We start from the raw sequence: 26,441 nt of genomic DNA on the forward strand, positions 1-26,441 counted from the left end.
CTCCCTCGGCGAGAGGTGGGATGCGTGGTGCGTTCCTGCTGGGAGGCAGCGGAGGGGCGTTTGCTGGGGGCCTCAGCCCCGAGGGGCTGAGCACATCGCATCCCCCGCCCCTCAGGAGGGATCCAGGGTCCCCCGAGTTGGGAAGGCAGTGAGGGGCGGCAGGGATTGGGGCTTTAGCCAGGGCGACCGTGGAGCGACCCTGCAGATGGGACAGCTCAGGAGCTCTGGGGACTCCGCAGCCCCGGGAGCGCTGGCGTGTGGTGTGGGAAGGGGGAGGCAGAGCGGCGGGCTGGCTCTCCGTGTGCGTGTGGCAGCAGAGCCTGAGGGACGGAGCGGACCCCATCAGGCGGGGTGAGGGGCCTGGGAGGTTTGGTGGCACCTCTGGAAGTCATGCAGTTCCAGGAAACGCTTTATCTGCAATTAGAAATCCCGGCAGCTTCATTTGCACGGCTCTGATCGATTGGAGGTAGCTTCTCTTTGTAGCTGCAGCCTGTCACTCTCCTTTCCCGCCTCTTTGCCAAGCGCGGTTGGCGCTGCGGTGCTGTGCATCGGCCCGTCACACGGGGCTCTGTGCTCCGCAGGGGTTTGTGGCGCTGACGCAAGCCAGAATGTCCCACCCGGTGTCGCCACCGCCGGAGGATGGCAGGAGGTGGCGGCTGGCTCCGGGGCTGTTGTCCTCCCCGGTCTCGGTGTTGCCTGACCATGAACAGAGCAAAAACCCAGCGCGGCTTGATGCTGAGGAAGGGAGACTGGATTTGTGAGCTGGTGCGCGGAGCAAGTGGCCCCGTGTCCCCAGGGACGTGCGCCCTGATGCGCGTGCTTGATAAACCTGCGGCAGGAGGCTCGGCGCCTGTGGATGCTCCTGGAGAACGCGTTGGGGAGGGCGGATGGAAACCGCAGGGCTGGTGCTGCTCCTGCGTCCTTACTTCAGGGGTTTGGTTTTTGCAGTGTGAGTATTTTCTGCAGGCAGCCTCGTGGGAGGTAGCGGCCCGTGTTGTAGTTAAAACACAGACTCCCGAAGCGGCCGCGATTGTGAGACGTCAGCTCAGCCGGTGGATCCACCTGCCAGGTTACCGGCCCTCGGTGGGCGCGGAGACCCTGGCACTGGGAAGGGTTTCCTTGTCGTGCTGCCGGTTCCTCTGCTAGACGCCACCACCACCAGCTTCTTGCATGGATTGGTTACCTCTGCAATATCCCAGTTAAACATCCGTATTCTGTGATGGGCGCTGGAGAAACTCCCCAGGTCTTCAACCAGAGCGTGCTTTGCTGCAGTCGCAGTGGGACCAGTTAACAAACTGGTCTGTTGGTGGTCAGAATGAGTGAGCTGTGCAGGCGTTCCTGCAGGAAACCCCTCGGTAAGGACCAGCGTTTCTCCAGGGGAACGGAGGTGAAGCTGCGTGTGCTGCGCAGCGCCGTGCTGTGAATGAGGGAGCGAAGGCGTTGCTGTCCTTGCTTGGGGCGCTGCCACAGAGGCGAGACATGAGGTATTTCCCCTCCCGCTGGAATACAGCTGTTGCAAATATTCCAAGGTCGTTCAACTGCAGTTTGGGATGGGGCGAGAAAGAAATACAAAATTAAACTGCAAGGGATTTCAGGGATGGAGGTGGATGGAGTTTAAAGTAGACAGCACTTTGCAGTTGTGGTCACAAAGGTTTGGAGACGCAGTAGACATCTGCTTGGAGCAGTGGGAGTAGATGCTCCCAGTGTACCTAGGACTTTCAGGAGCGTGCTGGGAATGAGTGGGATGTGTGTTGCTGTCGTCTGGAGCCCTCCCTGGCTTTTCTGCTGCATCTATGTTGATTTGAGGTTTTTTTCGAGCGGTTTTATGATCACACAGAGCAAGGATGTGGGCAGATGAGATGGAGAGGGGTGGAGCAGCGCAGTGAGGGTCCAGGACCCAGGTGGGACGCTGCACCGTGTAACTCTTGGTTACCTGTGGAGCCTTGCAGTCCCAGACAGGGGAAGCCCCATTCCCATGGAGCAGCGCAGCCTCGGTGGTGGTGTGCTGGATCCACATCTACGCCGCCGGTCTCTGAAGAAAAGGAAGAACATCCTTTGGGTGTGAAGCAAAGCCTATGTCTGACCTTCTGCGTGTAGGTGAGGTGTCGGATCTGGTGGTTTGTGTGTTTTCATCGCTGAAGGGAACGTTGTAGTGAAAGGAGGTGGCAGCCTGCAGCACCTGAGGTCCCTGTGGGTCCCTTTTCCCCTCTCCGGGGAAGGGAGCTCTGCCTGATCCCCCTGGGCGTCCCTGCGAGCACCTTCCCAGTTCCTCACCAGCCGCTCCTGAGGGACCCCATCCTGAGCTGGAGGTGAAGCCCTGTGAGCCCTGGACCCAGCTCCAGCTTTCCCTGGGAGGTGGCGCTGGAGGCGAGCCCTGCGTGCGCTGGGACGAGTGCTGAGACACAATACTGGCGTGGGGTGCAGAGAGACTTCTCCAAAGATGCGTGCAGCACGGAAGCTTGCCTTTTGCAGTGTAAAATGACTTCTCGTGGTACTGTAACAACATTACGCTGTCTGGGATGCTGTCCACGGAGATGAATAACTGGTGGGCTTTGACCTCTGTTATTAGATTTGTAGCTTCAACTAAAACGTCAGCTTTAAGGACTCTTGCCAAATTTAAACCAATTTCTTCAGGGAGAAGCTCTCCCTCTGGCACGAACGCATTCACTGGAAACTTAAATATTCATTTACAGCTGCAGCTGGGCAAGCTGTTACGGGAGAACAAGGAGGATGAAAGCATGACAGGATGATAAAAATCCCATTTGTGATTCTTCCCCGAATGTGCTGATAGGAGCTTACGTTGCTGACGGAGCCTCGTTGAGGGCGGCGGTAAGCGTTCTGTTTAGCAGCACGGGAGCACAGCGGCACCTTGGCACGCTGGGCATCGGTGATCAGCCAGCCGCTGACACGAGCGCGGGCGGAGGGGCTGTGCAGAGAGCCCTCTGACGCAAGCAGCAGCAGCGAGGCACAGAAGAGAAGGACCTGATGGTGAAAGGTGCTGACGCAGACTTTGGAGAGGATGGAAGGGATAGAAAAGCTGTTAAGACTTGTAAAATAGGCTCCTCAGGGCTGCAGGAGGAGGTTTCCAAGGCACGGGGGTAGGTTTGTCATCCTCCTTCACGAAGAGCGCTGGAGGTTGGGTATTCTTTTGGGCACAACTGGTTGGGCTGTGCTGCCGCTGAGGTGGAGAGCTGTCAACCTGCAGCCGGGCTGTCGGCCGGTCAGTGATCGCAGCCGTCGGGCGGTCGGTTCTTCTTCCCGGGAATGGTGCAGGTTGTACCTTATTTCTAGCACATACTGGCAGGACTTTTCCCTCGGAGTAGTACAGTTTATTCTGTGGAGGGTGAGATGGACCTTCAAAGCCCACCCAGTCCAACTCCCCTGCCAGGAGCAGGGACATCTCCAACCACATCAGGTTGCTCAGAGCCCCGTCCAGCCTGGCCTGGAACGTTTCCAGGGATGGGGCATCCACCACCTCTCTGGGCAACCTGGGACACTGCTCTACCACCCTCAGTGTAGAAACTTTCTTCCTTATATCCAGTCTGAATCTCCCTCCCTCTATTTTAAAACCATCACCCCTCGTCCTGTGACACCAGGCCCTGCTGAAGAGTCTCTCCCCACCTTTCCTGCAGCCCCCTTTGGGCACTGGAAATCCCCTTCCTCACCCTGCTGCCCACGCTGCTGGGGATGCAGCCCAGGATGCGGTTGGCCTTCTGGGCCGCAAGCGCACGTTGCCGGCTCGTGTTGAGCTTCTCATCCACCAGCACTGCCAAGTCCTTCTCCTCAGGGCTGCTCTCCATCCATTCTCCGCCCAGCCTGGATTTGTGCCTGGGATTGCCCTGAGCCATGTGCAGGACCTTGCCCTTGGCCTGGTTGAACTCCATGAGGTTGGCACGGGCCCACCTCTCCAGCCTGTCAAGGTCCCTCTGGATGGCATCCGTCCCCTTTGCTTGTCCAGGTTTGCACCTCCCCTTGGCGTTGTTTTCCCCACCTTCTGTACACCTGCAGCGGTGCACTGCACTGCACACGGACGTACGGAGCTACTGCCGGTGCACATGGAGTCGTTAAATAATGAAGTCATGTGAAGTCGTTAAATAATGAAGTCGGGTTGCCACGGTTGGCTGGGGGTTGTCCCAGCTTCTCTGCAGCTCGCGTGGTCCCTGGGGGTGCTGCAGTCCCGGCTTAGCACGTGGCTGTCCCGCTCCTCCGAGGTTTCCGGCCTGGGGAGCTCCAGGGTTGTTGCTTTGCAGCCGGTGGGAACAAGTGCAGTGAGGGGCTGATGGCAGCGGTGCAGGGAGCACAGGCCTTGCTGAGCTCAGTGCTACTCTTGACGTGAGTAATTTAGTTTTCCACTGTCACATGAGCAGGAGCGTAGGGAATCAATTCCCTGGAAATCTTCGGAAAAGACCAGAATTTCACTGGAAGCCGCCCAAAAGCAGAGGGGTTGGAGGGCTGATGCGCTGCGTGCGGCACTGCAGACCCTGCGCTGTGGCCCTGGGGTCCTGCTGTGGATCTGGGGCCCAGGGGGTGGCGGGGGGTTGCGGCTGTGCGGAGGGGCCACCAACCCAGCCCCACCACCTTTTGCCAGGAATGCCGGCAGGAATCTGGTGTCCCCTCCAGCCAGCAAAACCCGACGGAGCGGCAGTGGTTTGGCGGCTGGGCTGAGGCAGCTGGAATTTGCTTTTCCAGGTTGTTTTTACTGCGCGGCTGCTCTGGTGTTGAAGAGCCGGTCGGAACAACTGCGGAGCTCCGGCTGCAGAAATCCCCCTGCTCAGCCGCGTCCCTTGGTCTTGGTTCTTTCCAAGCGCTGTTTGACACTTGATTTTAGTATTCCTGAGGCTTGGTAATGCCCCTCCGGACCCGCACGTGTTGTGTTCCTGGTGATACCCAGAGGTTGAAATTCTTCTCAGTCGGGAAAGAAAATGTCCGTAGTAAAAAAACCCAAAGTAACGAGTCATGTGGGGCTGAGAGGGGGCTGTGGGGATTTGCTCCTGCTGAGCTGCGTGCTGCCAGGCTGGCGCTGGCTTACTGCCAGCGACGGAGTGCAGCGATGGACAACTGAATCCGGCAGGAGGGAACGCGGAGAGAGGGCTCAGATGTCGGTTATCGGTGCGCGATGCTTCGGTCCTCCCTGCGCCTGTCACCAGCGAAGGTACCCGCGTGTCCGTTCTAGCTCACGGCATTGGGGCTGGTGGGGTGTGGCAAGGATGCAATTGTGTTTTACATTTTTTTTTTTTTTTTTGTTCTTTGCTTTTTACCCCTTAAATAAGTCTTCCCTTGGGGCACTGGACAGTAGCGAAGGTGCAGTGGTAGCTGGTTGGCAGGAGGAGGCTCAAAACCCCAGATGTGTTTTCGTTTTGAAAGCGTTGAGAGTTTTCTTGCTCCGTGGGCATGATGTGAGTGGCTTTTCCTGGAAGGGAGGAGAGGAACAGAAGAGGCTTGGAACTCGGTGAGTGGTCTGATGTCAGAAATTTAGTAAAGCCAAGTGCTGTGGAAAAAAATCAGTAGTGGTTTTGGCTGGTTTGTATTCCAGCCGCTGTTCAGTTTACGCTCGTGTGAGTGAGTGTGTGTGGTTTGGGGTGTCGCACTTTAAAAAGGCAGAAGGCGTTTGGAGAGCTGGTGAGGAGCACCCAGCAATCTAGAAAGCACAAAGAATAAAATTTTATTAAAAAAAAAAAAAAAGGAAGCAGATGAGGTGACAGGCATTTCCCAGCACGCTGAAGGTGTTGCGTGGAGGGGGGCTGCGCCTGCCTTGTGTCTGCAGGGGGCGGAGGCAGTCCCTTCAGCCCGAACATCTCCGAAAAACCGAGTAACTCCGCTTACGGAATACACGAGTCCTGCGGCGCGGGCCTCTGGAAACAACGTGTTCAATGCAGGGTTTGACGGGTGGGTGGCGGCGGCGGTGCGGGTGCTTGCGGTGTCGGCTCGGTGTCTCACAGCGTCCCGTCCGCTCCCGTGTCGCCGCTGTGGGTGCTGCGGGTGCCTTTCGCTGCTGCCCGTGTGAAGTGCTTTTCTTTGTCGGATTCTCCGTGTCCTCGTGGCTTTGTTAAACTTCACCTATTTCTTCTGTTTCTTTAGGTCCTGGGTCTATTCATGCGGGTGGCTTTTTTTCTTTTTTTTTTTTTTTTTTTTTCTTTGTTTTGGAGTATTTGGGCATTTCTGGAAAGGATATTTCAGAGCAGTGTTACATTACACGGTGTGTTGTTATAGTTATTGTAATTAGTATATTATACTTAGCATATTAGGTGGTATTTCAGTGCAGGCAGAAGTCCCCAGAATGATTTTAAGGTGACTTTGTCACTCTGCCTCCCGTATGGTTGGAAGCAAGAGTTTGGAATTTGGCGAGGAGCTTGCCTTTGTGGAGCTGTCGTTGCATTTGAAGTGCAGATCTGACCCGACCTGCTCAAGAAGAGAAATCTGAAAAAGGTCTGTCTTTGTGGTTTTGCATTATAAACTTTTAGAACCTGAAAAGCTGAAATTTCCAAAGTTCCTGTATTCCCTGAGCCCGTTCCGTGCTTCCCGTGTGCTGGGGCTGGGAGGCAGCGGGCAGCTGCCTGCGTGTGGTGGATGCAGGAGGAGAAGGAGGAGGAGGCATCTCCCAGGGGATGAGAGCTGTGGAGAGGAGAGGGAATGGGAAGACATGAGGATATGGAGCCTGCGGAGAGCGTCCCAGGGGAAGGATCGCCTTCGGTCGGAGCCCTGTGGCTGTGATCGCCCACCACACGTCCCCGCTTCCCGGCGCTGAGCCCCCGATGAGGCAGCGGTGCTGTGGCAAACGCCGTACGTAGTTCTGTAAACGCGGGCTGATCAGAGCGGGAGGTGGCTTGAGCTCGGCACCTGCCAGCCACCCGCGTTTCGGTGCTTTGAGGGCTGGGTTGTGCAGCTTACAGGGTTGTGCTCCTTTCAGCGTGTGTGACGGGGCTGGAAATGTTTGAGAGAGACCTTGAAGTTGCTTAGATGCTCAATGTATGAGTTGGTAAAGTGACGGATCTCCCCACAGGTGAGTGCTCTTCAGAGCTGTCGTATTTTATTGGCTGCTTTTGGAGATGGATGTGGTACAGTGATAAAGATACGCGAAAAAATCAAGGACTATGGGTCCTTTCAGGGTGTTGAATAAGATGATGTTTGAAGAGTTGAATAATAATGATGAGAAAAGAAAATGTCGCGCTGAAGTGTGTTGTAGCTCTTGGACTTGTGTGTGTTAGTGGTCACACTGGGGAGCGGGAAACCAGAAACCAGTTGAAGTGTCTCCACCTTCTTTTAGAATTTTATCAAACTTGGACAAAGAAGTGAGACTGAAACCAAATGACAATCATTGTCCTGACCTTCCTGCCCAGTTTTCTTCCACACAAAGTGTTTGGAAGGTGGAAGTTGCAAGGGAGAGTGGTTTTGGTTTTTTTTTTGTTTTTTTTTTTGTTAAGATCTGACGTAGTTTTTTGGAGACAGAATTGTTTGATGGAGCCGGAGGGTGGAGGTGGTACGTGTCTGTGGGGATGCTGCGTGTGAGATGAATTTTCTCCTTCTGACTCCCCTCATTTGTCACTTTTGTCCTGGTCTTGTCCTGGCCCCCCTGGGCCAGCCAGTGACCCCCACGCCCTTTCCAACCTCTGACTCACCTGCTGATTTTCTGTTATTCAGCGAGAAATAACGTCCCAAATTAAGTACTTCTCATTGAAAGCGAGTGAGAAAAGTGTTCGTCTTGACGTGGAGCGACACGGCAGGTGGTGTTTCCCAGGTACCTTTGCTGATCCTGGGACCAAAGTAACTCTTGTTTTGGAGTAGAGTGAGTGAAATTCAGGGTTAAGTATGCAATCTGCTTTTAAAGTGGGAACTTTAGGACTGACTCTCCCAAGTGTTCAGATGAGTGGCTGCACGTGTGACTTCAGTGCTGGCAGGAAGAGATTCATGGCAGCTGGCAGGAGAGATGCAGAGCTAGTTAAAATGGTTTCTGGACGTCAGACTGGTGGAGAGGATCTTGGCTTTGCTTGCTGTGGCCCTTCCTCAGTTAGTGCTCTAGAGTACAGCTAAATTGTGTTCAGGCCACCACGAGAATAAGGAAGTTGCTTAGAAGAGCAAATCAAAGAGTGTCTTGTTGGAAAAACCTCTTCCGTAGTGATTTAGACAGTCGTCTGATGCGTTGTCCTACAGTAAACCTGGGGAGATGGCTGAGTTACATGCCATGAGTTGGCCTGGTGAGCAGGGAGACCTCACCAGGGACGGTGCAGGGAGTTGAGCTCGGTGATCCGTATGGGTCCCTTCCAGCTGGAGGTGTTCTGTGATTCTGTGATTGTTTGACCAGGGCCCTGGATCGGTGTGTTCGTACACAACGGGTTATTAGCTCAGCTGTGCTTGTCCGGCCTGGTTGAGCTTCAAGACCTTCACTCTCTGCCAGGCAAACTTCTGCGAGGCTTGGCTGGTCGTCTCCATGCTGTCCTGCCTTCCAAACCCAAGCGGAAGGCTCTGCAAGTCGCCGTTAAACCCCTCTTGCTGTCTGTCCTTAGCGGGCTGTGCTTGAGGCCTGGGAGGCAAAGCTGGCCCGGAGGAGGAGGCGGCGTTGGATGGGTCGGCGGTGTCAGCTGCAGGGGCCTGGCCCGGGGGCTGCTCCCGAGTGATCCAAAATGGTCTGGTTTTCAGGGAAACGGGGCAATTGTGGGAAACCACAGCTCTGGTTTGGGGATTTGTGTGCGAAAGACGAGCATGTGCGGGGTGTGTGTGTGCGCGCACGTCTGTCTCTGGTATGTACGCACACGCTGATCGGTAGGCACAGATACGCGTTGGCTCTGATCTGAGTGTCGGAGCACGCATCCCGGCTCCGTCTGCTGCGTGGCTCCCGTGGCAGCCGTGGAAGTGCTGGTGTTGGGCTGGATCCCACCAAGGCCTCCCCGCCAGTTGTGGTTTTACCCCTTGAAAATCTGCTGGTTCTTACCCCAGCGTGGATTTATCTGTGAACAAGTCAATACAGTTTTTGCATGCGTGTGCATGGACAGCGTTAGTTTTCCCTGCCTTGAATGTGTGGCATAGCAATAGCTTGATTTGCCAGAATTTGTCCTTTTTCCACCCAAAATGCATGCAAAATCCCTGCCTCTGTTTAAAAATGTACAGAGAGTGGTTGCAGTGTGTAAGGTCTGTATATAAACCTTTCCTTCTTTGCTATGAAAGCCTTGCGGTCCAGCTCAAGTGTGGGAGAAAAGGATCGGGTATCAACTGGTAATGCTTGTGCGTACTGGGCAGCGGCCTCGTCTCCGGTTCCCCAGGCCGTGACGGCGTTCTGAGCTGCACGTCACGCGGCAGCGCCCTGGCTGCAGCTGCCGCTCTGGCACGGAGTTGTGATTTATGCTGCCTTTTCCCGCTGGACTTGCTTGTCCCCTTCAGACTGGTGAGATGCTAAAGGCTGGGAAAATCCAATCGTCCCGCAACGGAGGGGCGAGAAAACAGCCATCAGGAGGGCACGGGCCACGGAGCCTCAGAGGTTTTGTTGCTGAGCTGTTGGGGGGATGTGAAACAGCAGCGCAGATGAAATGTATAATGATGGTTCAGATAAAAATACAGAAATTCTGCTTTGTATTTTAAGCAAGCATCCTAAAAATAACCTCCGGCAGCATTTAAAGGGACAAGCTGACACATACCATCCTCAATCCCAACCAGCATCCCGTTGGTTCTGAGGCGGGATATCTGACAGCCTGTTCAGCGTGGCTGCGGAGCCAGCCCCAGCGAAACCTCCCCGTGGTGGGACCCCGTACTGTCTTGTTTCCCCATTTTTTTTTTTTTTTTTTTTTTTTTTTTTGGCAGGACGGTGCCGTTTCTGGCAGAGATGGAGTTAAGACTGCTCCGTGGTGCATGCTGGTGGGAGGGTGGTTTGGTTGCTGGAGCTGGGTGGTAGTGCTCGGCTAGCAGCATGTGGCGAGAATGCATGATGTGAAATGTGGACCTGTAAGTGCAGCCACGCGGCCGGCCGGCTGACTGCTGAATAAGGACATTTTCTTTTTTCCTTTATTTGTTTCCTGGCTTTTGTTTTTGGTTGTTTTTTTTTTTTTCCTCCATCCTAAAGCTCACAGCCATGTAGCGCCCAGCCTCCGCGAGAGCGAGCCCGCCGTGGGGATGAAGGGTAGGGGCTGCTGGGAGCCGGGATCCATCCGTTCCTTCTGCAACGCCGGCTGTCTGAATAAATTTCACAAGGGTTAGTGGCCTTCCCGGCATGCTCCCGCCGCCGCTGCCGGGCGGATCCGGCCTGCGCTTCCACGGCATCCGGTGCAGTGCCTTCAGGTGCACTGGGGAGCGATGGAGGGGCCGCTCTAGCTAGCGAGGTGCCTTCCCAGAATGGGGGTCGGGGGTGTTTAACCCCACGCAAGAGCCCTGGGAGATGGAGAAATACGGAGCATGGTCCGCGTGGGTCCGTGGGTGGCGTTTGCGTGGTGGCACGGCGTCTCGCCTGCAGACGGGGCTCTGCATCCTTTCTTGGTTTGCCTTGAGATTCGTGAAGCGCGTGGCGCTTGCTCTTTCTGCTTTGTCAGGTGTTTAAAGAAATGCAGCAAATCACCCGTGGCTCAGATTTACCGAGTTTTTCTGTTCGGAAGGTTGAATGCGATGATAGTTTGTTCTTTTTGTGCGCTTTGACATCACAAAGAAGAATTGGTTTGTTTGTAATGGGTGAATCGGTTCCTGCTCCGGTCTGTTCTGCCTGGTACTTGGTTTCAGTAAATAAGATTTTTTAATTTTATTTTATTTTATTTTTCTTTGCAATAAGCCCCATTACTTTGCAGCCGAGATGAAAAGAGAGCGCTTGTCTGTTTGTGCTGTGATCCCCCCTGCCCGTGCTTTACTCTGACGTCTCACAACGTTTTCCAGGAACCATTTCTCGGTGTCTAACAAGTCCCCCTGCGCGGCAGGGAGCTGTAATTTAAGGCTGTGCGCCGTCATCTCCCGTCTGTTGTTGCTCCCTGGGTTATTCCGGGCATTTCCCATGGCTGGTCCCAGGAGAGAGCTCCGCACCAGAACTCTGCCTGTCACGGAGCGAGCGATGCTCTGCCTGGATCCATGCTGGTCTGGGGCAGAAATCCTCGTTTTGCTGGCACTGCCAAACAATTTTGGGGTATTCTGGGTGGGATCCTGCGATGAAGCAGAAGAGGTCTGTGAGGGACGCTCCTGCCTTTTCATCCAGACAACTTCTGCGGGGAGGGGCCGAGCGAAAGCAGGCTTCTCACAGCGAAGGAGAGGGACGACGGGGAGAAATGAGGACTGGCAGGATGCTCTTAGCTTCCCTTCCACACCGCCGAGGGTTCCTCTGATCCCGAGCACCAACAACTCTTGAAGCTCTTACTGTGCTTTGTTTGTGCTGCTGCGCTGCCCAGAGCGTCTGTTCCTGCTGGGAACTGGTGGCACTGGGCGACGCGCACCTGGACGTCCTTCACAGTCACATCCAATTGTTGCTCCTTTGGTGTACTTTGGGATATTTAATAGCTTTAAGGAAGGAAAAGGGGAAAATCCTACAAAAATTCATTAGGAATCAAGTCCCTATCTCCTACAAAAACTCCTGTGGGAGTGTGGGATTCACCTCCCCTCGCTCCAGGTGAGATGATGCTCTATCCAGTTTGGGATGGGGCTTCTCTTTGTCGTCAGGAGAACCAGGCATGCCCAAGAGCTTCTGGCTTCTTCCCGGGGTAGATTGGCTCCAACCTGAGGGGAACCTTGGTGGAAGCTCTGCTCAGACTGGGATTTTCCTTTCTGGCTGCCAAAGGTGAGGTGAGACATCCCATCTTCTTCAGAGACAAGTGTTTAAAGTCGCCACATCCAAGCGCCAGTCCCACGAAGCTGCCTCTGCAAAGCGTGCGTGAGCCTCAGCGCCCGCTTGATCCGGTCCCCGCGCAGTCCCCATGGGCGTGCGTCTCCGTCCTGCTCTCACGCATCGCTTCACCGTAAGTTTTTTTTTTTTTTTATCTAAATGTAATTTCCTTCTCCAGAAGAAGATGAGGAGAGGGGAAATGGAAATAGGTCAAATCAAAATTCAAGCAACTGAGGATTTACAGGCTTCAGATGACAAAAAAAAGTGCTTTTTCTATCAAACCCGGATTGTCCCCGTTCCTCTGGTTTTCTTTTCGAGCGGTTTTTCTGGCTGGATGACGTAAGGACATGCATGGAACAGGAGATCTGCACACGCATACGCAGCGCTTTATGTAACCAGGCTTCATGGAGAGGAAAACGCCCCAAACCAGAGTTATTCCCGTCGAGTTCTGAACCCAGCCTGATTCCTGGTGCATGAAAATCCAGGGGAAGGCGGTGAGTGGTGAGCAGGGGAGAGATGGCGAGCGGGTCTTCACGGAGCCCTTGGGAACCCAGGGAGATGTCTCCCAAGGATGTTGGAGGTCAGGTTATTTCTGGTTTGGGACAGGGAAGGTGTTAGGTGGCCTTCAGTGTCTTTGCAACAGGGAGTGATAAAAAGCAGAAAGCATTTCTTTTTTTTTTTTGTTGTTCTTTTTCAATTTAGCAGCTTTCAGGTTCCAGTCTCCTCGGGGTTTTCCGTAGCGCTGCCTCTGCTGCTGCCCGTGGTCTCGTTGAAGCGTCCGCCCCTCGCTCTGCCTGGTGCCCGCAGCCACCACGGATGCGTGCGCTGTTTTTCCTGGGAACGTCGCACGTATTTGTCGTGGGACTGCACGTGTGAAGAGTGAACTGGGTTCTATGTGCGAGACACAGGTGTGATTTTAATGGTTCTGCGTGTCCTTCACGGGCCTTTCCTGGGAGCAGAGGTGCCTCACCTGATCTCCATGGCCCTGGGCAAAAGGAGAGACTCACACCTCAGGAAGGCACTGAGGGCAACGCGCAGCCAGCTTGGAGTGGACGCCCCAACACACAGCTAAATTTTTTTTTTTTTCCTCCATTTTAGTGAATTGGTTTATCAGGCTCCTTTTTAACGCGTGTCCAGTGACTCCTGATGTGGGATCGCCCAGCAGCTCTGTGATGGTGCTTCATGCTGGCAGGATGAGGTGGGGGTGGTTTTCCTGGCTGGGCTGATCTTTTTCTGCCCCAGAAGCATCTTTTCCCCCATTCTCCCATGGGAAAATGATGCTTTTGGGGGGAGACTTTGCATGGACATGCGTAAAGCTTTCCCTGTGTGGCAGGAGTGGAGCAGATCTGACAAACCCAGGGGGGTTTTGGCCCTGGGATGCGACAAGCAGATATTTCTCACGTTTTAGCAACACCCTGAATCCCAAAGCTGGGAGAATGTTGGCTTTAAAAATCAATTTACTGTAAAAACGTGGTGTGTAAACTGTGGTAAGTGTCTCTGGTAAGCATGTTCCCCGGTGAAAATGCAATGCTGCTTCTGGAAGCAAAAATATTTCCCAGGGATGCTTTCCTCTTCGTTTAGAAATCCTCGTGCTGTAGTGGTTATTTTCTGTGACAATTTTGGCCTTAAATCCACTTATCTCACCAAAAAGGAGCCGTTTGAGGTGTGTTTGAAATGCCGAGGACTCTTAATGAGCAGCGCAGGGCGAAGCTGGCCCTGGCTTTTTGCTGGGCAGGAGTTTCCCTGCAAACAAAAGCGCCTGCAGCCTTTGAGCTGGGGGGAGGGAGGCAGATTCAGATTGGATATTAGGAAATTTTTTTTTCCACTGAGAGTGGTGGAGCAGTGTCCCAGGTTGCCCAGAGAGGCGGTGGATGCCCCATCCCTGGAAACATTCCAGGCCAGATTGGCCGGGGCTCTGAGCAACCTGATCTGGTTGGAGATGTCCCTGCTCCTGGCAGGGGGTTGGACTGGGTGGGCTTTGAAGGTCCCTTCCCACCCAAACCCTTCTGTGATTATTGTAAATGCCTTGTAGGCTGTTGGAGCATGAACTTGCTGTTGCTGAAGGGATCCACGGGGACGTGAAGGTGGCAGGTGCCGGGCATGGAGCCTGCGTGTGATGGTCCATCACTCGTGTGTGGCAGAAGGGTTCCCGCCGCAGGCGCTCATCAGCAATTCTGCAGTAACTGCTTTGTGCTTTAACTTCGTTTGGAAGTTAAACATATGCCCTGGCATGTTTGGGAAGCCCTGCTGCGCAACAAGCGGAAGGAAAGAGGGAGAAGGAGAAGGGAAAGGTGTCCCCTTAGCAGCTGTGACCAGCACACGGTGGCAGCCCACTCTTGGTGCGAGCGCTGGCGTGCCTGTGCGCCGTGCCGTGGCACCCTCCGACACGCAGCGTTGGAGCCTTTGCAGAAGCGGGGAAAGCAGATGTGTCCTCCTCGTGCTGCTGCCCGCAGGCATCGTGCGCTGGGCTGCTGTCGGGCCAGGACCAGCGCTGTCGGGTAAGCGGCAAACCGGGTGTGGTACCGTGCGGCCCGCTAACGAGCATCTGCCGCTTCGCTGTTTGTTGTGGATTATTAAGGCTTGAACGGTGCCGATAAACTGCGGCTTTTAATTGACAAACGTAGAGTCAAGTCAAACACACGCTTTGTCGTGCAGGCGTTCATCGCGCCTCAGTTGGGGGAGTGTTATGGGTAATTACGGAACGCTCAGTAGCGGTTGTTAGTTTAGTTTGTGAAGGCGTCCATCCCGTTAGCTCGGGTTTGAATCTCTCGCCTCGTGTATCTGCGAGCCCTCTGGCCACGGTGACGCCCCGACACTGCGCCCTCGGTGCCTTCGCGTGTCTGGGTGCGGGTTTGCTGTACACCCTACTTAAAGTCTTCACCCTCCTAAAATCTTCACCCTCCTCTCTGATGGAAAAACCTTCCCTACGAAGGGACTAACAGAGGCTTTGTCTTTCCTTCCAGTTCAAACCCTTAAGGAGCCTGTCCCGGCCCCGCTGGGACGGTTGGGAAGGAGGTTGGTGGGGCCACGCGCTCCGGGGTTGTGCCTGCGTGCGAGTGCCGACGGAGCAGCGATGCGATCCAGAGGCGGAAGCGGTGGGAATGGGGTGCGGGTGGGACGTTTGGGGACACTTGTGACCTGCCTGCGCCCTCCCGGTGCCTGGGGCTCTCAGTGACGCGCTGGGCGGCAGAGTAAAGGCGCTGGGAGGCTTCCAGGTCCTGCTGCGTCCCCCCCCTTTCCGCTGGCATGTCCTGACCTCGGGGAACCGGAGGAAGGTGGGTAACTTACACCCGGCCCGCTCCTCTTACACCCGGTAAACTGAGCGTGGGCGCTCAGGTGGATCTGAATGCACGTAAGGGCGCGCGTTAACGGGAGGGCATCTGCCGCACACTGTCTGGCTGTTTCTCCAAAACCTTGGGTGAGCTGAGCTTAGGAGCATGCGGGGACGCTGCTGCGCATAACCCCCGGCAGCAGCAGGGATTTGGGAACGGGCTGCCCAGCCCTGGTGTGCCTGCGGGAGCTGAGCCCTGTCCCGGCAGCCCTGTGCTGCTGGTGCTAGCCCTACAGAATCCCCAGCGCGGGGGGGTTCCTCGCCTCCATTTGCGTCGCTGCCTCACTCCCTGGGAGCAGGGTGCCCTGTCATCTCGTTCCTGTTATGGAGGGTTGGCGAGGGAGGAGAGAGCTGGCAGGAATGCGGGAGCCTGCTCTGTACATCTCCCACTGGGCTCCGCAAGGGTGAGGAGGACCCTGGGGCAGGTTGTGTTTTCTCTGCTGATGGGAGACTTCCAGAAAAAAAGACACTCTTAGTTAAAAAAAAAAAAAAAAAAAAAAGGAAAAATCACGGGCCAGGCTCACCCGGGGTGAGCCCCTGGGGAGCGGTCCCTCTTACGCCGGGGTGACGTTACCCTGCGAAGGGCGGGAGCTCGCCTTAGCCTGCGTGCCTCTCCAGCAGCGCCCGGTTCCCCAGTCCCGGCTGTGCCGCCGGCGCTGCCGCCTGCCTTCGCTGACGGGTGCCAGGAAGAGAGGCCAGCCCGCGTGTGAGCTCACTGCTGAAACGGTAGATGGGCCTGAGGCTGGAAAATTTTTAAGCATTATTAAAAATACATGTTTGGTGATGCACCCGGGAGGATATTCAAGACCGTGGATTGTTTTCAGTAAGTGCATGCCAGGACGCCGTTGCCGTTACCTGTGGACGAAGAGGCTGTCGCCCCGTGTCCGCGATGGTGGTCGCTTCTGCGAGTTTCTGCTCTGAAAAAGACTAATTTCCTCCAAAATGTCATGAGATTTGAGTTTTATGCCATTTCTGTCTGCCCTGGCTTGTTTCAGGCTGAGCTGCTTACGCCCAGCCCTGCCCCGCTCTGCCTGCAGCCCTTGCAGAGACGTGCGGACTTCTTGTTCTCCTGCTCCTGGTGCCACCAGACACTGGTGGCTCCTCCGTTTTGGCACAGGGGAGCGGTGCAAATTCATGGTAATCGCTGGATGCTGAAGGATTTAGTGAGTTAATGGACAGGCACAGTTCAATAACTTTTTTTTTACATTTTTTTTCCCTGTGCTTTGTTATCTGTTAGACAAGAGCAAATGGCTTTTAATTATTTTTGGTGGCACTTGTCTGTGGGGCTGAATATTCACCAGCCTGCTTGGAGATGGTCCTGAAGGCGTAGGCTGCGCGAGTCCTCCCTGCGGAGCTGTTTTGGGTTGCGCGCTGGCTGTGCGTTCGGAAACAAGAGGAGGGAGACAAGAGGCTTTAGTGAAGCACAAATTTGCGATGTTCATCTGGATGCGGATCTTGTTGGCCCTGGAGACTGAGAACGGGTCACGGAGGTTTGTGCTGTGTTGCTGACAGGAATATAAAGATATTAAATGGTTTTGCAGGCAGTTTTACCTGGGTTCGGTGGGGTGAGTAACCAGATACCCAGCCATTTTGTATAAAATTTCAGAGCGATGCTGGGAGGAGATGGGGCTCAGCACCCCGGCCGTCTCCCAGCAGAGCAAAGCCCCTCGGCACCCAGCGCCTGGCCAGCTGGAGGCTTCCTCATCCCGGTGCTTTCTGCCTGGCAGACTGTGGGCATCACAGAAAGCAGAAGGTGGAAGAATTCAGAGTGTGTGGTGGAGCTGGCAGCCCCGAGTGGACCTGCTCCATCCGAGGAGGTGTCGGGCTGGGCCTGGCAGCTGCTGCAGGAGTTTGACTGGGGATATTGTGAAACGCGGGCTTTACCAGGGCTGCCTGAACTGTAGATTCGTTGGTGTCCATTCCCTTTGATGACCCAAAAATAGCCCAAAGGGAGGATTTGGCTGTTGCCAGTGAGCCCCCGTGGTGGGGGCTGTATTCAGAGTGGGCTGGGGACCCGCTCTGCAGCAGTGCCATCGTTCCTTTTTTCATGCCATCTGCAGAAGAGGAGCAGCTGGACTCTGCAGCTCGTTGGGTGGCACACGTGGGCTCTGGGACTGGTTTCCTTAGCCACCCTGCAGCCTCTCTCGGGGCAGCGTCCTACGATGTCTGCTTTAATTTAATTTAAAACAGAGCGGTGCCCAGGGAGCCGGCCGAGCGATCATAGCGTGCAGCATGTGGTTCTGATCTTCTGACAGCTTGGAAGGTCTCCTCTGTGCTCAGCGAACTCCCATAAGTGATTTGTGAATGAAATTCTGGCATGATCACTTTTGGTTGTTAAAGGTGTGAAGAGGTTCCCTCTGCAGACAAAGCATCCTCAGACTCCATATGAGGAATTTTTCACACTGAGGGTGGTGGAGCACTGGCCCAGGTTGCCCAGAGAGGTGGTGGATGCCCCATCCCTGGAAACATTCCAGGCCAAGTTGGCCGGGGCTCTGAGCAACCTGATCTGGTTGGAGATGACCCTGCTCCTGGCAGGGGGGTTGGACTGGGGGGCTTGAAAGGTCCACTCCAACCCAAACCATCCCATGAAGGGGATGTCTTCTGCAGTTTGGCAGGAGCGCTTTCCCTGTTGCAGAGTATCTGCTCTGAGGAACAGGCAGGTTGTTGCCTGCGTGTGTGCTGGTTGGACCCAACCCCAAAGTGCTCCTCAGGCTTCTCCCAGGAGGACCAGGTGGCTTCAGAGCTGCCCAGGATGCACTGGGAAATTGAGGGCCTGATGGATGGACTCAGTCCGTCAAGGTGGTCTGTGAAGGTGAAGACCTCTGTCAGTTCGTGGTCCTCACCCGGCGTGGGGTGGCCATGAACAAGTTTTTGTTCCTTCCCTGGCGTTAGTTGCTCCATAAAGGTCTGATCCACTGAAAAGCGGCACCCCTGGGAGGTGTCCTGAGCTCCTGCGGCTCTCTCCAGTTGCTCTGGCTGGAGGTGCTGGGGTCCTGGGCTCACAAGGAAGCGAGGAGCCGGGATGCTGTAGCCGTGGTGCCGGTGGGGCTAGGCCAGGCCGTTCCCCGAGGATCCCCTCAAGGGAAGCGGCCTGGCGTGTCTTGCAGGTGTGAAGGGTGCTGCGCTGCTGTCCCAGGGCCGTGGATGTGGAACCGTAGCGCGGTTGGGGTCAGCTCCGCAGGAGAGCGCGAGGCAGGGCTGAACCGTGCCAGCCACGGAGCTGAGCTTGGAGCCTGGAGCTGCTGCTGGGCGGTCGGTGCTGTTCCGAGCTGTCTAATGAAAAAGTTTCTATTTTTATCAGGCCACTTATTTTCTTTTAATTTATTTTCCTGGGGGTGAGATGTGCAGCACTGAACCAGCAATTATCTGCTAACGAGCAGTTATTTCCCTGTAATCACACCTTCACCACCATTTTTCCGTTACTGTTCAGAGCTCTCCGCAGGAGACGGGGGGACGTTTGGCCGTGTCCAGCGAGGAGACCTCCAGCTCTCCAGCGTTTTAACAAAACCCTCAGCTGGATTTGTTTTGTCTCCACGTGCGCGTTCCCTGCCAGCTTTGTTCTTGGGACTCCAGTTTGGCAGGTTTGAGGTCTGACTCCGTGGTTCTGGTGGCTGCCAAAACTTTTTGTTCCGATGGAAAGGGCGAGCAGAATATTGCAAAGGACAAAGCGGGGGGAAAAAAAAGAACCCAAACCCAACAAACCCCTCCACTTCCTTCAACAGCCATCAGACCGACAGCTCTGCAGAGAAAGCCCTCCTCCTGGTTTACTTTGAGCAGAATTTTGGGAAGCTTTGGAAGAAGTCCCCTTGTCGGAGCAGCGCTGAGGCCTGCCTGCGTTTCGTCCCGTCTGTGCGAAGGCGAGCGGGGAGCCCTGCCCGCCTCGGCGGGGGTCGGCTGTGATCCGGGACCTGGCTGGCCTCCGTGGGCGCTCCTTTCTGCGGGTTTGCTTCCCGAGTCGTCTCTAGCTTTTTTTTTCCTTTCAAATAATAAAATCCTGCAGAAGGAGGCGGGAAGAGGCCTGTCGGGTTCGCCTGTCAGCTCTGTCGGAGCGGTGCTCGCAGCCGGCCGCTGTTCTGTCCCCGGATGTCTCCGAGTGCCCCGGTCCCCGGGCCGAGGCTGTTATCCCAAATATCCAGGGTCCCTGCAGCCATCTGACCTCACTGCTGCTGCTTCTCTCCTCCAGTACGGACATGGAGAGCAGCCCAGTCCCTTCTCTGCTTTGCAGGAGTTGCTGTCTGTACGCCGTTAGCGTGCCTGCGGTGGATTTTCTCCCACTCCCGCAGAACGCTGCCCGTCCAGCCCCTCCCTGCGGGGTGTTCCCCGGCCCCAGTGCCGTCCCCATGGGGGTCTCCTCACGGCGCCCATCTCTGGGGAGCGTGGTGTCCCAAACCGGGTGTGGGCTGTTGGGGTTTATCGGAGATTACCTCGTGTCGCTGGGATACAACTCTTCTGTTCCTATAACACTGGATGTATCTTTTTATTTTTTTCAACTCGCTTTTAGAAGTCCCACTGTAATTTATATTGGATTTACAATAAGCCAGGCTTATCTGTTCCTTTTCCGCCAGCCAGGCGGCTGCCCAGTATCTGCTGGGTTGGTTCTCCCAGTAGGTGGTCCCTGGTATTCCTATCTCCTCTTCTCCAACACGTCTGTCTTGTTTTGGGTTGGAACTTTTCCTTTTCGTGTGTTTTAAACCTCTGTGTGCTTTTGTAGCCTAACTTACCAGCTTCTTGGGGCCGTTCAGGTGACTGGGTAACTGGAAAGTCCAGTGTGTGCCAGTAAGAGAGGATGACTGCAGTCCAGATGAAGTGCGGCGTTTTCTGCTGAGGCGCATTGGCTGATGACATCGTTGTTTTCTGATTGCAGTGGTGAAATGTTCAATGCCCAGACTGGAAATGCTGCGGTAATGGTAATAAAAATACTTTGTGCTTTCCCAGTTAAAGAAACGAGGTCCTTTCTGTGCATTGATGGACTGGTATGGCCGCTCTCTGTTCAGGGTCATGTTTAATGAGTTTCACAGAAAAGGAAGCAGGTAACGTAAGATGGGTAAAAATTCATCCCTGGTGTAGCTTCACTGGCTTCGGGACCCTCATGGCAAGGACAAAATGAATCCGTGAGTTTAGATCTGCTGTGTGGTCATAATCCTGCGCTGTACCGGGACAAAGATTGTTTGCTTGCCAATTGAATCCTGAAAATTAACCTTAGTGTGGGTTTTTCTTGGAAATGTGCTCCTCTGGTATTCCTGCAGCGTGCAGGAAAGGTTTTGGGTGGGGTCTGCTGGCAGAAGTGCCTCCTGGGGCCGCCTCTCGGGAGCATTGTGCCTTCCAGGGAAGCTTCTCCACAGGATCAGCCTCGACACCTTGGTGTTGGGTCCCTCTCAGTCTGTGTTTGCCTGCTTGATTTCCCTGGGAGTTGCAATTTGTCTGGGTGCGAGGCAGAGAGATTAACTCCAGCTGCCTCTTACCCCTTTGGTCTTTTGTTCATCGACTTTTCAGTCCTCACGTGACTGTGGTGTTCGCTTATGAAAAAAGCCGAGCACTGCGGGGCTGCGGCGCGGCATTGCTTCTGCCCTCGGGTCTGGCTCGGACCAGCTGCACCAAGGTGTTGAGAAAATCGCAGCTACAGGTACCAAGAGACAGAGTAACGTTTTCTAAGATCAAAATGGAAGCAGTCGCGTACCTTCTCTGTTTCACGGTGGCCTGGCAGAAGGAGGATGCTGTGTTGTCCAAGGTATTGTCCAAAGAAAGTCTCCAAAAATTAAGTCTGTTTTGGTATCCTGCTTATTTCACCTGTTCATTTTTAATGAGATATGTACGTTGAATTTCCCTTGTTACAGCTTCACATTACATCTGATCGTTAACCAAAAGCAATTACTGAAAGTGGCAAAGTTGCACTCGGTGCAGAGTTGAGGAGTAACGTGGGTCTGAAGGCACCTCAGGAGGTCTCTGGTGCAGCCCCTCGTGCAACCTCGGGCCAGCATCGGTCACAGCACTCAGGTCCTTAGACTTAAATTCCTGCAAAACTTACTCGTTTCACGTCTCTCCAGAGTACTTAGGGATTTCAGGCAAATCCGACAGGATATTTTGTGAGGAGCAGTGGTCTTTGAGCTCTGGATTTGTTCCATGGAGCCCCATCGCCGGGTTGGGGTCCTCCCGCCTCAGCTCGCGCCTGCCACCGGCTTCCACCGAGTGTGACCTCAGGAAGCGTCGCAGCGTGTCACGAGCAGCCAGCGTTTGGTGGTTTTGGGCCCCCGTTTGCCTGAACAGCTTTCCGCTTGCGTTAGCAGGGAGGAGAAAACAGCCTGCCAGGCTGTGATAATTGCTGAGTGCTCACCCAGCTCTGGAGTGATGTATGGGTGATCACTTGCTGTACTGTTTTGATGACTGATTTCCGGTGTAATTCTTTATAACCACAGAAATACCGCCGGCATCTGCAGATGCTGTGACAAATCCGTCTATCTTTTGGCAGCCAGGCCGGGCTGTTAAACACAGATACTCATTGCCATTTAATATTCACAGCTCTTGAAAGCCATGGACGCAGATGCCTCTTCTAGAGCCAGCATGGAAATTGTTCCTCTTGAGAAATGACGGGTGAGCAGCCTTTCCAGGAGATCCGGATAATCCCAGAAAGGAAGGGCTGGCGTTTCTGAACCAAACCGGTAGCGACAGCAGGGAAACTGGTTGATGATGGGATAAATAGGGAATCTCCCAAGGGGGCGGGATTGGTTCCTGTGGTATTTACCTGTGGAAACACCTGTGAGGAGCAAGGGCTTGGAGTTCTGGCTGGGATTGCCGCAGCAGAGGTTGGCTTTGGTGCTTGCCTGTCCTCATGGGCCTCCTCCGCTCTGTCTTGGGAGGAAAAAAGGCTTTTACCAGATCAGTGGGATATTTTTCATACACTTAGGTACACAGCTCCTAGGCAGGTATGGGAAAAGGCAGGAGAAAGCGTGCAAGAGGTAGAACTGAAAAGAAGGAGGCTGAGGGTGAAAAACTGCTCTCTGCATCATCCGGATGGCAGCGGGAGGTAAACTGAAGCGGGGGGAAGGCAGAGTCTGTGACCCCCCCCCCCCCCTTGGGGACAGTTCCAGCGTGGGGCCGTGCTGGGGGCCGCTCCCATTTGTAGGAGTGGCACCTCCAGCTCGTTCCGGGGGGCTGCGTCACCCCGAGCGTCCTCAGACCCGCACGATCCTTCCCCGTCCTCCCTGCCGGGGATCCCGCCAGGCAGCTGGCTCGGGCACCGTCCGCTCAGGACAGCGGTTTGATGGCCAGTGCTTTTGTGTTCCCCCAGGAGCGGAAGGAGGAGGGAAGACTTCAGCAGAGATTAATTTAGCCTGCGTCAGACATCTAAAAGTCAGATGTCGCAGCGAGTCACGCGGGGCCACCTCTCGTCAGCAGCTCCCGCGCTGCTCCTGCCCTGGCAGCTCCCTGTGGGCAGGGAGGGCTGGGCGAGGGGTCTGGGCTCAGCCACCCAAAAGCAGGTGTAGGCGCTCGATGCACCATCTTTTGTCAGTGCTGCAGAGAAATTTGGTGCTGAGGGCTTGCAGGGACTTGAGGTGGGGACAGACACTGACGTGTACAAGCCCAGGCTTTTTTGGGTAGAGATAAGGCTTTACATTTTCAGTAGGAGAGCGTGCTATCTGTGATGACAGTCGTATGCTGGCGCCCCTGGTGCCCTGGAAACATCAGAAACAAGTTGGGTTGGATCTGCTCCCAAAGCCAGCGAGCTTGGAGCTGGCTGTTTGTGGAACCCTCTGCGCTACGGAGTGGGGAGTTTTCCACTTCAGGTGATGCAGGGCTTTCCTCTGGACCTCTGGTAACAATGACAGAGAAGGCTTGGGCTGAGGCAGGGCATGGGCTGTGCTGGCTTTCCCCGTGGAAGCTGTAGCGGCAGGGAGGCTCCCAAATCCCTGCTGCAGCCTGCGTGCTCTGCCCGGGATGGCTGCGGGCAGCCTGCTCTCCCAGACCGGTAAAATCGCGTCCCAGAGTCACGGCATGGGAGGGCGCGGTAGGAGGGACGTCACGCGCTGCAGCACTCTGTGGCAATAGGGAAATACACTGCCCATCGACCTGGGAGAGCGTGACGGCAGCGGGCCTGTGCTCTCCTGGTTCTCACTCCGAGAGAAGCTCGTTAGCACCGTAGAGTTTGTTGAAAGCATTGATGCTGCTCCTCCGTTTGCTTCAGGTCTGCCTTGTGATTCTTTACAGGGTTTGACTGACCCAAGGAGCGTCGGCATCAGCCCGTCTCCCAGCGGCATCAGGGATTGCCGATTTACTGCTTCAGTCTGTCTGACGAGGACAGTGAGGTGGTTGTGGTGGAGATGGGCCGTGGGCTCCGCTGCTGCGGAAGGGCGAGCGGTTGGGGCTGTGGAACCAGGCAGTGTGTGGTTTCCGTAGCGCTCAGCCCCACCCTGCGCTGTGCACCAGCGGAGCGTCTCGCCGGCATGTCGGCGGTGACTCCGCTGCGCTGGGACTGCTTGCGGCCGCGCGTCTGCTGGCTGAGTTGTTGCCCGCCTGGGGAAAGTGCTTTTCCGCGGTGAGCTGATCTGGCTTAGCTCCTCGCTGGTATGGTGAGAAGAGCTGTGGGATTTCTCGCAGCCAAAACGCGCTCTTGTTGGGCGGCTGGTGTTGTCGTAAGCAGCGGGACTCTGTGGCGTTGCCGTGCTGTACAAGCAGCCTGTGATGAGCTCATTTGGGTTTTACTTGGAAGAAATGATGGAGTCTTCTACTGCCCTGTCACTTCTCATGCACACGAGACTTGCCCTGCGTGTTTGCAGCGCAGCACCGCGGCCTCAGCTCTGCGGTGCCTGTGGTACCACCCCGGCACCGTGCATCGCCGGCGGAGACGCTCGGGTTCGGCGCTGTGCCGTGGACGGTGCCGCCCCACCTTGGCGCCTTCCTTCTTCCACCTGGGAGAGGACACTTCAGGTGGTCGCTTTGTTGTGGCTCTGATGCCCGATGGCTTGCAGCTCCTGCGGTGCTCGCGCCCCTGAACTTGGTGGCCGGCTGGCGGGGGAGGGACGCCGTGCAGGTGCTTTTGGATGTCTACAGCCAAAGCGCTCTGGAAGAGGGGCTTGGCCGTGTTAATGCGTATCGCGCTGGGGAAACGGTCTCCGAGAAAACGTGGGATGGGCTACAGACACAAGCCAGGAGCTCTCTGGACAGCCCGACGTCACCCAGCATCACCTGCATCCTCCCTCCAGAATACCGCTGCCACCCCGGGGGCCACCCTAAGGCCCCTAGGTCGGCTGAGCTCCTTTTCCAGCACAGCCAGCTCTGCGTTCAAACGGGTGTCAGCAGCAGTCAGCGACCCTGCATCTGGCTTCCGTTGCTTCCCCTTCTTCTTCCTGTTCCAGCGATGGACGCTGCGTTCACCCGTGGGTGCCCTGGCCACTTGAGCTGATGGAGGACCGAGCCGTTGTGTTGCTCGGCGCCTCCGTGGTGCGGGAGCCGGTCTGGCTCGTCTCTGCTCCTGCGGTATCGATCCCGCACACCCTGCCCATTCCCGTTTCCTACCAGCAGAAAGCCAGAGGGAATTTCTTGCCCGGGGCCGGCCCTGCCTTTGAGAGGCTCCAGGGGCTTCGATGAAGCGGTGGATGAGGGGTTTGAGGTTGCAGGGGGCTCGAGGAGGGGTTTGAGGTTGCAGGGGGTGTAGGAAGGGTGAGGATGCTTTCTGAGAGTGAGGGTGCTTGGGAAGGGAAAGTTCTCCGCTCATGGAGGGGAGAAGGAGGGTGCAGGATGTAGGGAGAGGAATGGAGAGGACCCGGAGGGGAAGGTAAGCGCGGATCAGTTGCCTGCCCCAGCCGTGGTGCGGTGCCACGTAGCTGTGGTGCTTTGCGCCGCAGACGTCGCAGCCAGGCTCCGGGCGCAGTTTGGGCGTTTCAGACCAAAAGGTCTGGCGCTGAGCCCCTCCAGCCCTCTCCTTCCCCCTGCTCTATCCTTGTCCCTCCGGAAGGGCCTTTCCCAGCTCTGCTCATCCAGGGGCAGCACCGAAACAACCCGGCTGCGAGCAGCAGCACCCTGGGGCTGCTCCAGGTCTCCCCGACGATTTCGGGGTGGGTGCGCCGCACGGCGGTGCCTCCGGCGGGCCCCCTGTCACTGGTGCAAAACCCTGGCCTGTCACCAGCACGGGGACGCGTCTGCCTGTGCCTCCAGCCGGCAGCTTTCCCACCAGCCCCAGAGAGATCGCCGGCAACGGGAAATATTCAGCTGGGGGAGGTTTTAGAGGCGGAAAGCGAGGGAGCTTCTGCTTCAATGGCCTCCTCTGGAGACGCTGAGAAACAAGCCCGGAGAGGCTTACGGCCGGTAGCTGCCGAGCCATTTTACAGAGATTAAATAGCATCGCAGCTCCAAAAATAATCTTCCCAGCTTACCGCGAGGCTGGCCGTTCCTATAGCAACTGCTTCGTGGCAGTGCCCTACAAATAAAAACTGCAGCAGCTTGCCTTTGGGGTGGCTCGCAAGTCACACCGAAGTACGGGGTGGGGAACCGGGGGGCTCGGCTCACGGAGCCGGGTGTCTTTAGGGTGTGTGGAGCTACGCGCGTTCTGCGAGATGAAAGCCGTGCGTGCTCCTGGAGAGGAGGTTTGTTCAAAGCCGCTGTGAACGGTGGTGTCTGTCTCGTGTGAGCCCTCGCTCGCAGATGTTTCCCGTGCGCGTCGCCAGCGACGGGAAGTGCGGTTCATGAGATGGCAGCTGCGTTTGTGCACCCCCCTGGTGCGGGGGGGAAGGATTTTGCCGGCCTTGGGCCCGTTACGTGGGTTATGGTGGGGCCTGGGGGCCGGGCCCGCGCTGCCGCGCTTGCGTGTCACGGCGGAGGGGAAAGGCGGCGTTTGGGGTCTGACTGTGCTGGGGGCTGATGGCACCTTGCACCCGGGTTCAGCCCCAGACCTGCGCCCCGGGCGGCCTCCGGCCCGAGCTCCCAGCGGGCAGCACCGAGTCCTGGGTGTCCGGCACACAGCTTGGCTGCGGGACGGAGATGGGGACGGGTTCAAATCGCCCGTGGTCCCCGTGTCCCACCGATGGGCATGAGGAGGCCTCCGGGGGACGGAGTTTGGGAAGGGCAGAAGCCTTGCTCCTGCTGTGAAAGCTGGGCTGGCTCGTCCAAGGCACAGGAGCGAGAACAGCCTCACAATTTGTTATCAAATATTTGCTGCCAGCCCTTCACGTTTATTTCTTGGGTGGCTTTCGTTTGCGGTAGCAGAGCGAGGTGGATTCTTGCGAAACGTCTGCCTTTTGTTACAAACCTGGCGCGTGCTGAGGAGCGGGGTGAGCCGAGGTGAAGCTCGCGAGCCAGGGACGTGCTGCCGCTCGAGGGGGCTCCAGGGGCACCCGCATC

At 55.9% G+C, this 26,441-nt stretch overlaps 1 protein-coding gene across 9 annotated transcripts in view; it reads left to right on the plus strand.

Annotated features, from left to right (window-relative positions):
• OSBP2 (oxysterol binding protein 2) overlaps positions 1-26,441 on the plus strand; it is a 104,196-nt gene that overhangs the window by 39,686 nt on the left and 38,069 nt on the right. The window contains exon 1 of one of the 9 annotated variants that reach the window (XM_086761323.1): positions 9,838-10,177. The exons of the other annotated variants lie outside the window; for them this stretch is intronic. Coding sequence (XP_086617449.1) covers positions 10,099-10,177 — 79 coding nt within the window. The 5' untranslated portion in view covers positions 9,838-10,098. Of the gene's footprint in view, positions 1-9,837; positions 10,178-26,441 lie in introns of those variants that run through there. 9 annotated transcript variants of the gene reach the window in all.

This window comes from Chlamydotis macqueenii, chromosome 17 (genome assembly GCF_036417535.1).
Source record: "Chlamydotis macqueenii isolate bChlMac1 chromosome 17, bChlMac1.mat, whole genome shotgun sequence".
In the NCBI taxonomy this organism is placed as follows: Eukaryota; Metazoa; Chordata; class Aves; order Otidiformes; family Otididae; genus Chlamydotis; species Chlamydotis macqueenii.